General features: G+C 33.6%; 1 protein-coding gene across 1 annotated transcript in view; it reads left to right on the top strand.

The window, feature by feature from the left end:
- LOC118746862 (GATA zinc finger domain-containing protein 7-like) overlaps positions 1 to 7,816 on the top strand; it is a 308,819-nt gene extending 301,003 nt beyond the window's left edge. The window contains exons 6-7 of the mRNA XM_036480823.1: positions 3,307 to 3,443; positions 7,444 to 7,816. Of these exons, the coding sequence (XP_036336716.1) occupies positions 3,307 to 3,443; positions 7,444 to 7,610 (304 nt within the window). The 3' untranslated portion in view covers positions 7,611 to 7,816. The remainder of the gene's footprint in view (positions 1 to 3,306; positions 3,444 to 7,443) is intronic.
- The last annotated feature ends 4,976 nt before the right edge of the window (positions 7,817 to 12,792 follow it).

Raw genomic sequence — 12,792 nt, 5'->3', positions numbered from 1 at the left:
TATGTTATTAGGGAAGGATGTAAAGTCCAGGACATAACAATAAGCCTACGTGGCCAGCGAATGAGCCGTTGACACCAGCAAACCGTCTTAACTGGTTAACCTCCAAGTCGATGAGTAAGACTAGGTTGAACTTAAAAGCACGACGATTCATCCCCTGCAATCGGGTAGTCGTATCGTAGATGATGTACAAAAACTTCAACTTGCAGACTTAAAATCCCTTGGTCTGTTAACCAAGTGTAATTGCAGCTAAGGTTAATCTTTGGGAGCCTTATTAAATTTTTTGCTCTGATGTTTTATGAAACAGCACTAAGTCCTTTAAATTGGAGGCCCAGGGCTCGATTCTTGGTCCGATAAATATCTCAAAAACTTTTTTCCTAATAGCGGTACAAAACTTTCCAGTGTATTTCTGCCAAAGCTTATCCTTGAAACTATTCGCGGCGTAAAACTCTACGTATAAAGTATAGCAAAAAGTATCACTTGTGCTCGCTCCGATTTTACTGTAATTTTTTACATGTGCTATTTTTACTTAGGAATAAAGAAATCTTAAAAATCGCAGATTGGAACCTGCTTCACCCAAAACACTAAGGGGCGGAAATGGTAAACGTAACCAAGGTTTTTGTGTTAGTTTCAACACAAAAAACTTAAATCTGGAAGTTGGTCAAAACAGGCCGATTGCCACGCCCAGCAGTCATAAAAAATCGATTTAAAAACCCCAAGTTTTATTATATCGCGGTAATAGGCATGTCAAAGGCCTCTCCAACTGCTTAGTTACTATTTCGAAGCATTTCAAATTTTAAATATTCTGCCAAGCTCGAACCACTGTGCCATAGTGAGAACTTTTACTGATGACCATCAAAACTCATTATCGCCTCGCCTTGTCTATAAATCATTTGTAACGGCGATCATATATTCAACAACTTTCTGATCAGGGGCCGAAAATAAGCGTTAGATATCAAGATTTTTATTTTTAGATCATTGCACAAACGTAATGTTTCAATCAAGAATAATAACTAAAATTGGATTTTTTTTATGTTTCTGTAAAATTTAATCGTTATTTTGTGATTTGTTTTTCTTTTTTTCGTTCAAAAATAATCGATATCTTGGCTTTTTATATTTTTTTCAATCATTTTTAACTTGATACTGCATTCTTATGACTGATTCACATTTTTTATCATCTAAAAAATTAAATCTGAAAACTATAACCATTATTTAAGATCGTAAAAACAAAAATCCAGAATCAGAAGTCATAAAATAACGGTTAATTTTGATCGAAAAAATAGAAATCCAATTTTAGCGGTTAAATTATGATTTTTATTATCTGATCTTAGGTGAGGAAAACTTGGAAATTCTGTGCAGGGAGCCAATTTTCGTTCTATGATTGAAGTGAAGTAAAAACTAAAGATCACATTCAGTGAAAAATCGATTCTCTATCATTAACCGATTTTACCAGCTTTTAAATAAACATCTAACAAGTAATTTCTTGTTAAATTCTCGTGAGTAAAAGGTTACGTTTTTGAGTAAAATGGCCAACTTATCTTTTTCACAGCCACAAATGCTTGTGAAAAAACTTTTCACAGTAAAAACTTTTCGCAGTCAAAACTTTTCGCAAAAATTCTTTTTCGTTTTTTTTTCGAAATCTACCGAAGCAGCTCCAAGTCAGCAACATAGTAAACAAGAATTTTCGTTTCGTAATTTTCATCCAATTTGATAACCTTTTTGTGAAACTTGTGCTTTATCTAACCAGAATTTAATGCGTAATAAAACTGCATTCTTTAAAAAATTCTGAAAAATCTCACTAAAAAGTTGAAAATCTACATACAGCTTTGCAATTTGAAAAATGAGCATGTACAACAAATTTAAATTTCTGGGTTGAAAATCGACAAGAAAAGTGCATAAAACCAAAAACCAAAATTTTTTGTTGGACCTACCCAGCAAAGTTCTAAATTTTTTTCGAAAGTTAATTTTTCAACGAAATATAATCAATATATCGAGCCCTAACCGCCAAAATAACGTAAGCGACATTTTTTTCAAAATTTTCGTTTTGATGCAGAAATGTATCTAGATGATCTAGGAATATTTCTGCATCAAAAAGAAAATTTTGAAAAAAATGTCGCTTACGTTATTTTGGCGGTTAGGGCTCGATATAATGGCACTATTTTTTTCTTGTAGGTCATTGTGTCAGCTTTCGAACGCATATTTTTCCATATATTCTCCTATCGAGAGATTAACGATTTTTTCCATCGAGACTCCCAAATCGTAGACTCTGCGCCCCCTCATAGCGTATTTTTAGTTCAACAGCTCCTGCGTTGTACCTTTACCACTTATAATTTTCACAACTTTGTTTAAACCCAGAATCAATGTTGAATCCTTGACCTGCACAATATTTAAGAATAAAAACAAAACTTTCAGCCGTCGCCGCTCGGTAGGCAATTTTAAACCTTCTTCAATGAAAATATAAAACTTAACTACAAAACTAGGCGAAAGTGGGGTATCGTTGAAAATTTTCTATGAGATTTTTCAGGAAATATATTTCTTCTATTTTTGATCTGAGCACGCCAAGCAGGAGAACGATATCAGATTCCCTACCCTCATGAGAGAGTCTGTCAGACATAAGATAATAACTGTCGGAGAGTTTTCCAACTTCATCAAACAAAACAAATATGACAAAAAGTTCCTCAATAATTTTTGTAACACTCGCTACTAACTTCAAAACAGCCTTCACACTAAAATACATATAGTTGAAACTTGGTTTGTAGTCTAATGATTTTTAATTTTATTTTAATTTGAAAACTTCCTTTATTTACGCCAAGCCTTCACTACTTCCACTTTTTCCACATGGCAGCTAAACATCCGTAACATACATACATAAATATTTACAGTCAGGTGTATTTGCCTGCCCGAAAAGTGAGTGCTACTTACAGCCACTTCCACTACATCCGGCATATTTCCTGTTTTATAATTTTTTGCATTTACATTTTACATTGCTCACTTTGCCTTCCACTCCTTTGCTGTTATCCACACTCATGAGCGCATTAAAATGCTCATTAAAATTTAAGTGGCACGGCATTGGATAAAGGTGTGTGTAGAGGCTGCCACTAACATGGATTACACGCTTTCCGAGCGAAAAATTTTACAAAATGTTTCCAAAAAATATGAAAAACGCGCTGCTTTAGGAGTAGTAATTTAACAAAAGTGTTTGCCTATTAACTTTATTTTGTACAGCTTAGAGATAAATACATAGTATATGTATACATAAAATTATGTTTTTTAAATGAAAAACAAAACGCTTTTTTGCCTCTTTTGCAGCGTTAAAACGGAGCTGATGGACGATGGCGCCAATTCAACATTATCCATAGCGAAAATCAACAAGTCCGACTCCGGCAACTATACGTGCGCAATTAGTGATTTTCAAAATTTCAGCATAGTCGTACACATACTGAATGGTAAGTAGCTGAGACATTTGCAAATACATACTACATTCACACAAAACGCGAAAGCAGTCAAAGCACAAGCTGTTGTTGTTGTTGTTGGCTTTGGGTGCTTTCGCTTTCGCTCTCGCCTTTGCATGAGCGCCAGCATATGCTGCCACAAACGAGCTCAGCAAGGATATCCCACCTGTTAGTGCTTTCCTGCTTCCTGCCTTTTTGTGTGTGCATTCATCCGCGCAGGAAGACACACTTGCCACCTCTAACTAAGCCTTACTACTTATATACTCGTACATACATATACCTACATAAAGGCATGCTTATTATAAAACTACTTTTTTAATGCCTTTAACTGAATTTGTTGCTCCACACGCGCGCCGCCTTTATTTGTTGATATGCTGGTGTGTGTGTGTTTGTGCGTGCAGAGCTTTCTTTTTTTCTGGATTATGTGAAATCAGTTGTGCAAATTCAGTTAACGTCACAAGCATTTAACAAACTAATTAAATGGGGAAATGCACATGTCGCTCATTAAGCGAGTGTTTCCTTCTCAGCGCACCGCTCCAATTCTCTTTTCGCCGTCTGCTGCTTATCTGCTTCATTGCTCCTGTCAATATTGTGCTCATCGTACAAGTTGGGCGCCTTCATACTTATTAGCATTTATTTTCGTGGAGGTTACATGGTATCTGGTGCTGACTTTTATTACATTTATGTATAAACTGTTATAGTGATGATTATTATAATATTTCTATGTAATTAGTGGTGCTGACAAGTCAATTGTTGCATTGATGAACAATAAAAGAGGAGAGCCAGATGGTTGAATAAGATAGAGAAAAAAGATTTTATTTTGTTTACTAGTGCACGACATCATGTTGACCCTCAAATGGACGCAGCAATAGTTTTGTTCCAAGTCCGAATGGCAGATGCGTTTTATGATATGCTTTTTTTTATAGAAGAAGAGTTCTTAGAGGTTTTCCACTATTGGAGGACGATAATTGTTAAGAAACCATCTTTTGCCTGCTGATCGGTCTAAGATGCAATAGGGTGGTGGTGCGCACTACTAGCTACGCCGTCACGCTTTACAGCGTAAACTATTTTTCGGGTGCATCAAAACCCAGTAGTAATGGGGTTATCTCCTTTTTAGAGCCAGTTTTTTGCCTAATAAAAGAAATTTACTTATATTTTTCATCAAAGACAATATGAATGGCAACTAAAAAAAAATTTGTTGTCAATAGTGCACTGCGATACCTGTGACCGATGTGAACGATAAATCGAGAAGAAGATTAATTAAAAAAATAGAGCTTAAAACAGGGCTTCGGAGCGGAGCAGAGCAAAGGAGCGCGGAGCGAAAAAGCAAAAAATTTTAGCTGGAGCAGAGCTGGAGCAAAAAGCTAAAAAAAAAATAATTTGCTTCTAAGCTCCTTAAAGAAAAATCTTCAATATTTTGTTGTTATTTTCTGGCATAGTAACGATTTATTTTGAAATATTTTTATTGTTGTTTTTCCACAATAATAATGGCTTCAAGCTCAATAAAAATTTAAAAAATTAGTTAATAAATGTACATAAAATTAAATTTTTTGTCACTGAAAACAACCGTGTTAAATAAATTTCCCTATATAAATAACTTGCCAAGTTTTTTTAATTTTCACTTGGATGCAGAAGAGTTCCTAGGGCATCTAGATGCATTTCTGCATCAAAAAAGAAATTTTCAAAAAAAATTCGCCTACATTTTATTGGCGGTTAGGGCTCGACATGTAAATAAATAAGTAAATAAAAAATAATTTTATTGAGAGCGGGAAAGGAGCAAGAGCGGAGCTCGGAGCGAAATAAAATACCGGAGCAAAGCTAGAGCGGAGCGAAGAAAAAAAACCTTCGCTCCGAAGCCCTGGCTAAAAATGTCTTAGTTCGAATATTTCAAAATTCTAGTAGACAAAAATTCGGCCTCAAATTCTATAAGAAAATTACAGTTTTTGATTATGTTGTATATTTTTACCTGTTCTTAAGATCACGGAGATCGATTCTTTGGCGTAAGAACAGCGATAATTTGTGTTTAAAACTTTGTAAAAAGTTCATTACATAATGGTTACAGGTCAAAAAAGGGAAAAGCGATTTTAAGGGCCAAGGTTTCTATCCAAGGAGACTAATTTTCAAGAATTCAATATCTCAAAGGCTTAAAACTACCGTTATACATTCACACTGCACTCAAAACTGAAACTTCGCTAAATATTTCTAATTCCAGTATGATTTTCCATATATCTTTTTGATTTGGATTTCAAGCAGATTCCGACGAAATCCCAACGAGATCCTCTAGCAAATTAAGAAACAAATTATGTCCATCGTCCACCCCTTCTAAAATTGAGGACCTTTTTTATTGGAAGACGCAAGAAAATTAACTGCAAGTCGGTGATCCTCTATCTTTTGGTCGTTTTACCAACTTTTGGTTTCGACCGAAAGTGTGATAAGGTGACCGAAAGTTTATTTTTAAAATGGGGCATACATATTTTTACCTGAAATTCGGATTCCGCAAACAAAAATGCATAACTTTTGTTGGAAATTTTTTCTTCTTTTATTATGTACTATTTATTATTATGTATTATTTCGCTATCTGTTTTTGTTCTGGAGATATTTTATTTTATTTTTTTTTTTTCAAAACAAAAAGTTCATTTTACACACTGTGCGAAGCTAGAGACCTCCTAAGAGAGCTAAGAGAAGCAATCAAAAGACGTTGGTCAATACATAAATAGAAGTCGCGCATTAGGAGTATCGTTAGGAGATCAAGCGAAGAGTAAATAACTCTTGTCAACAGGTTCCACTTGTAGCTTGGCTGTCAATAAATGCAATTTTGGTCCTTGTGCATTGCACAGAAACGTGGACTATGTCGCACTCCGAGTGCTCGGTCACTCGGGATTACCGGGTTGTATCATCTGCCCATTTGGGCAGAGATAGCACAGACCAGGTATCCCTCGATCCGCAACGATTCATAGCCCTCCCACCTTCGGCAATAACTGGGAAGCTTCGACAGAATGCAGGTGGGCGAAACAAATGTTGGCCCCAGTTTCGGGGAGTTGTGCTCGGTATATGCTTTCATTGAACAGATTAGACTGCAAATGAGACAACACAACTACTGCAAAGTTGAGAAAAAGAATGAAACTGTAGCTGAACGCTCCTTCTCTAGCACAATAAGCAAACTGTGTCTGATAGCTTAAGCGTATCCAAGGCAAATCAAATAGGTATCAGCATGAGAGTAAAAACAACAAGCTGCGTGTATTTTGTTGTTGATTTTGGACTCTAAAATGTCAAAAAGGCAAACAAAACCTGTCGTTTCAAAGTAAAATGTAAACAAAAATTACAATTGATGGACCACTTAGAATGAAAAAAAATTACCAATTCCTTTCGCGCTGTTCCCAAAAAAAAAAACATCTTGACTGAATATAAAACTTAGTTTCTTTGTGAAATCCATTGCAAATCATTCACTTTTCGTAAAAGTTTTTCTATAATAATTTTTCTTTTGAGTTTGCATTGATTTTCGTTTCCCTTTTCTTCTTTTGCTAGCCATAGACAAACTTTGCTGCTGTTCATTACACTTCATTAATTGCATCGTCCAAGTACTCATTATGCAATTATTCCACTTCATAATATTCATTAATAAAATCTATGAGTTGAAATATTTTTCGCTTAACAGCTTTAATCAGCGTAGAGTTTATACTTATTCTTATTACTCATATTGGATACAATAAGCAATCGAGATTGCCGTACGTATATATGTATATCTAGATAGCCATTACTTAATTATAACATTCTTGTTTGCTTTTCTTGTTGTTCTTCTTCTATGTTTCTTCCACTTTTTCTCCTATCTATGCAACAACTTGCTGATTGCTGTTGGCCTTAATGTTACACCCGCTGTTACAACGATCCGTTGACGATGTACATCCGGCACGACGCACTTGTGTCTGGTCATACGCTCGCTGCTGCTGCCGCCGCTGTTGCTGCTCTCCTCCCTCGACGACCAATTGGGTTTTAGGTGAGAGTTTCGCCGAACTGCATCACGGCGCTGCGGCACCCAGAGTTCCTAACTCATTCCACCAGCTGTTAGTTGTTCATTGTGTGTTACTTAGCTCACTGCTGCTGTTGCTGCTTTTGCCACTACTTTATGCGCCACATCAACCGTATACACTCGGACCCAGGTAAAAGTTACTCAATTAGCCAAAAGCAGCGGCAACCGTGCAGCGGGCTATGGATTGGCGGAAGTGCCAACTGCTATAGAGAAAATGGTGAAACGCATAGCGTTATAGTTGAATTTTTATAATTTATCTAATTGAGTAAGTAATTGAACAAAAAAAAAAACAAAACAAGGAATTAAACTGATAATTAGTTAACGAGCATTATAAAATAGTATGCGGATGTAGAATAAATAATATGTTGAATTTATTAATGAAAAAAATTATTACATAAATAAAACGGTAAATAATACATTTGTTATATTGAAATTATTTTTATTAAACAATTATATACTATGTATGCATGTTTATGAAAGAATGAAACCACAAAAGCCACAAAACAAAAATCATTATAAGCCATTTTTTACAAATACTAGTAGTACGAATACATTCATATGTATATGCATGTTCATTGAAAAAAAAACCACTAAAACTAAAAAAATAAATGCAAAATCAGTGCTGAGAAAGCGCGATCAAAGTCGCATTAAAATCAAAAAAAAAACTGTAATTATTGTGTGTGCATCAAATTCCCACTGAAACCAAACAATTTAAGTTATTGCAAACAGTTCGCGCCATAGTTGTGCGCACAATACTCGTATTTCGACAATTTATTTACCCGATGGGGATTAGTGCAAATAATCGTCGCATAATTCGAGTGAATAAGTCAAATGCAGGCACTAAAAAAGCACTTAAAAAGGCAACAAAAATACAAAAAAAAATAAAACAATAAATATGCAGTGCATTTGAAATGCAAAATTATTGTGTAAACAGCGAATACCAAATTTAAATTTTTACATAATTTTTGCGCGTATAATAAAATTTTGTAAATTTGCTGAATCCGTAATATTTAATTTTTAGGCAAATTTTGTTTGAGAAAACAATTGCATGATTACACAAAAATTAAATAAATATTTTGATATTTTAGGTAAATAATGTGCAACAAAATTTTCATAATAACAAATTCCAAAGTAAATAACATTAGGAAATGCAAATATTTATTATGAAGTTGAATGGTTTTTTTGTTTTTATGTTTGCTTTTAGAGAGTTGTAGGGAGTTTGCAACAATTTAATAATAGGTATTGGATTGAGAAAAATTTTAGTTGGCGTAGCACAGTGCTTCTCTTCCATATAAAATGTAGGCAAAAATAGAATTATGGACGGATTTAAATGAAAATTCGCTTCTACATAAAATTGAGGACGTTAAATTCCCAAATGGAATTTGTTTTTGGATAGCTTTCAGACTTTCACTGTAAATGCAGTTTGAAGTTGACAATTTGGGTTCTTGTGGCATTTACATAGGTATGTACGTAGATATGTACATATATTTTCAAAACTGAGGTGTCAAATGACAGGAATGGGCCTGTATTTGTGCAATGAAGTTTTATTTTTTTGGAAAGGGGTGCCACCTGTTTAAAATTATTTAAGAAGTTAAAAGAATTTGATATTACAAAAAGGGTAAAAATTGAAATGGTTTTGAAAATGCTTTACTTCTAAACGACACTTGGAAGGGCCGCAACATGTTTAAAAAATCAGATTCACTTTCTTTAGTTAACAAAAAAGAAAAAAATGGATATATTTAGTAAAAAAAAGTGAAGAGTAAAAACAAAAAGTTAATTTAAAACAATGTATATATTTGTAATAAAATAACAAATACGATGTCGGAAACCTTTTTTGGTTTGACAAAATTATTATTTTAGTTTAACTAAATGCGAATTTACAAACAGGTGGCAACCCTCTTCGTAATATTTGCAAGCTAAAACCTTCTTAAGTCTCTTTCGTCTGACTCCTATATGGTGATACTTATCTATTTCAATTACCTAATTCCTTTAATTCAAATGGAATTTGATTTCTTAAACAGGTGGCAACCGTCTACATGTAGTTAAGAAATAAACCCTTTCATACACATTTCGATTGACTCAACTTATTAAATAATTTTAATTTAATTTTTAACAGGTGGCAACTCTTAAAAAAAATAAACTCCTATTGTCTACTGGTCAAGATTTTTAATCTGACACTCCTTTTTTGAAAATTGAACGAATCTTGCAGATCTAATGGCACTGACAAAAAATTAAAAAAAATTATTTTATGCACTAGGAAAAAACGCACTATTTCAACAAGTAAAAAAACGACCAGGTTTTTATTTATTTTTTTGGAAAACTAAAAACCCATATTATTTAATAAAATAATAAAAAAATAACACATTTTTACATATATTTTTTATTCATTCTATTAAGAGTTACCATTTTTTGAAATCTTTATTAAAAAAAAAATTCTGGAATACTGCAGGCATACCCTTTGTTTAATTGTATTCCAAAATTTGTATTCCTAATAAAAACATCAAACCAACATTTTCTTTCAAAGAATGTATTTTTGACATTAGTTTCAGTGACTATGCTCTTATAAAAATTCTTAGTATAAAATTGGTCCAATTTAGTGGCTTCCTAGCGGCATATAATTTATTTTGTAGGGACATTTCTGTGTAATTCTTTTATTGGATAAATTACCTTTACAAAAATACCAAACAAGTTCACATTGCAGACAACGAATTTTTCGATTTTTGCCCATTTGAGTTGCACTGTGGTAGGCTCAAATTGAAATGTGCTTTTAAATTCCGTTTTTCTTTAATCTTACAAAGTTGCACAAATAAAATGGAAACCACGGAAATTATTCACCAAAGGAAGTTATTCTCTTGAGTTCTTAGAAGTCCATACATACATCTCTCAAGCAACTATTTATTAACGGACAGAGGTTCCACGAAACTATGCGTACCATGGCGTATGAGCAACATTATCATCTCGTCTGGGTAACTCATACGCCATGTGTACAGTGGCGGTCAAAACTGGTTGATTGGTGTTTAGTTTTCAATATTTACATACAATGTTTTTGAAGCAAAATTGTTTTTGTTATATCTTGTATACAATAAGAAAACTGTAGAAACTGTTTGTTTGTTTGTTTGTTTGTTTGTTTGTCTATTCGAACTCACTAATCTCTTGAACTACTAAATGGAGTTTCATGGGGCTTTAACTAGTATCTAGGCAATGACCACGCACATAACATGGGGTATTAAAAAATGGGATCTGACAAGGGGGCGTGGCACCTCCTATAGGCATGAAATTTTCAATCGGCTATAACTTCGAAACCGTAAGGCACACGACTTTGAAGCTTGGTGTGAAAACAGATCTATGATATATGTCGAAAGAAAAGTATTCGTATATATATAAATACGTTTGTAAAAGGGGGCGTGGAACATCCCACAGTCGTAAAAATTGTAACAGCTATAACTTTGGAACGATAACTTTCGAGTCACATGACTTCGAAATTTGGTGTGACGTCATAACTAAAGTAGGCGCTTATAGTGAGGTTAATATAAACGAATCTGTGCAAAGGGGTGCGGCACATTCCATAGCCGTGAAATTTTACATTTTCTATGCATATCCTTGGACTAAACTAAAAAATGTGTAAGGAAACCCGGCTTATTTATCATTTTATTACCTTTATAGGCAGTTTATCACTTTATCTAAATACCCCTGTTGTCAAAGAAGGAAACTAACTTAGCAAACAGCGTTGTAAAAATAAGCATACAATAGCAAAAACGTACCATTATGAATAGCATCATTTTTAACCGACTTCAAAAAAAGGAGAAGGTTATCAATTCGTCAGAATATTTTATTCTTGTTTTTGTGTTTAAGTGTGTGTGCAAAACTTTGTATACCACGTTAACCGATTTCTAGGCTAGTCCTCGGAGGTGGTCCCATACTAATTTGGTTTAGATCCGATCATTGCATCATGCAGAAGGTAACGATAATCTTAAATTTTTATATGAGCAATAAAGTAGGTTTTTTTTGGTTAAAATCACTTGTTTGTCACAAATGGTGTTGAACAGCTATCTTGAAAGACATTTTTTGTTGTTAATTTAACATATTATTTAGTACGGGAAGTATGGTTAAAAAATTTCCAACATCCTTTCCCGATTTTATCAATTTCTATTTAAAACGAAAGCATTTCTGCACCAGAATTTTTTTTCAAATTATTTAGTACCATACATTTTGAAACGATCTTTCGTCAACACTTTTCAAATCTTAGGGTAGAATCTATCAAACACTACGAGGGCCGCCTCCTTCTGCACTTTATGCCAGCATGGTCCAGGCGATGCACAACGACAAAAAACATACCTCCTGGCAACAAACAAAAAGTCCCCGCATATCACGGTTTACAGTTATAAATTTGAAGTATTGAAGGCTTTTTTAGGATATTTTTTTTGCCTATCACAATCGAATGACCGACTGCAGAAAAAGCTGCCTATGCTTGCTGCGAATAATTGGCGTAAATCTGTAAAACGGGGAGTGCCAAACAGGAAGAATGAAATCCTGATTCGTGAAAGCATTTTCAGTGCAGTCCCAGCTCTATATAGAATTTAACTGGTTTACCTTGAAGAGATTTTTTTTTTATATATGTTATTAAATTACGGTTTTGTTTTTGAATAAAATACAAAAAATATATTATATTAATATATCAGCTGCACGACCGCCATGAAACTTTGTTCTCAACTTCCTTTCATTTCAACCAAATCGAATACCTTAACTCACTAAGTAAAAGTAATTTCCTGCTGGGTGCATACATAAATAAGTTAGGTAATAATAATAAATAGGTAAATAGTTAAAAAAAATTATTCGCAAAAGCATGAAAAATCCAGGCAGTTAAATAACTACAGCGAGTAAATATTGTTGTCGTAAATAAGCAAACTCGTATGGAAACAACAAACATACAAACATATATATGCATAGCAACTAGTCATACATAGGTAAACTGTAGTTTAAAAATTACCGAACAGTAATATTTGTATTGAAAATACGAACAAAAAAAAACAAAACAAAACAAAACTTGCAATTGGAACTGTGAGGGAAAATAATGTATACTGATTAAATATTATTTATTTATCTATAGGAAGGGTGACACACACACGCGTAGTTAAATATGTACAAGTAAAAAATTTAACAAATATGTGTATGTATGTATGTACGTACTTATACACACGGGAACATACACACAGTTACATATGTATTTATAAATATATACATATAAGTAAATAATTGATAAGCAAATTTAGCAATAAAAAATTTATGAAATAAAATTTCTCCCTATGCATATGTAAC

This window comes from Rhagoletis pomonella, unplaced genomic scaffold, assembly GCF_013731165.1.
Source record: "Rhagoletis pomonella isolate Grant_MI unplaced genomic scaffold, Rhpom_1.0 Rhpom_scaffold_00011, whole genome shotgun sequence".
Taxonomy (NCBI): Eukaryota; Metazoa; Arthropoda; class Insecta; order Diptera; family Tephritidae; genus Rhagoletis; species Rhagoletis pomonella.
The sequence above is the reverse complement of the archived record's forward strand: the minus strand, read 5'-3'. Positions and strand labels throughout refer to the sequence as shown.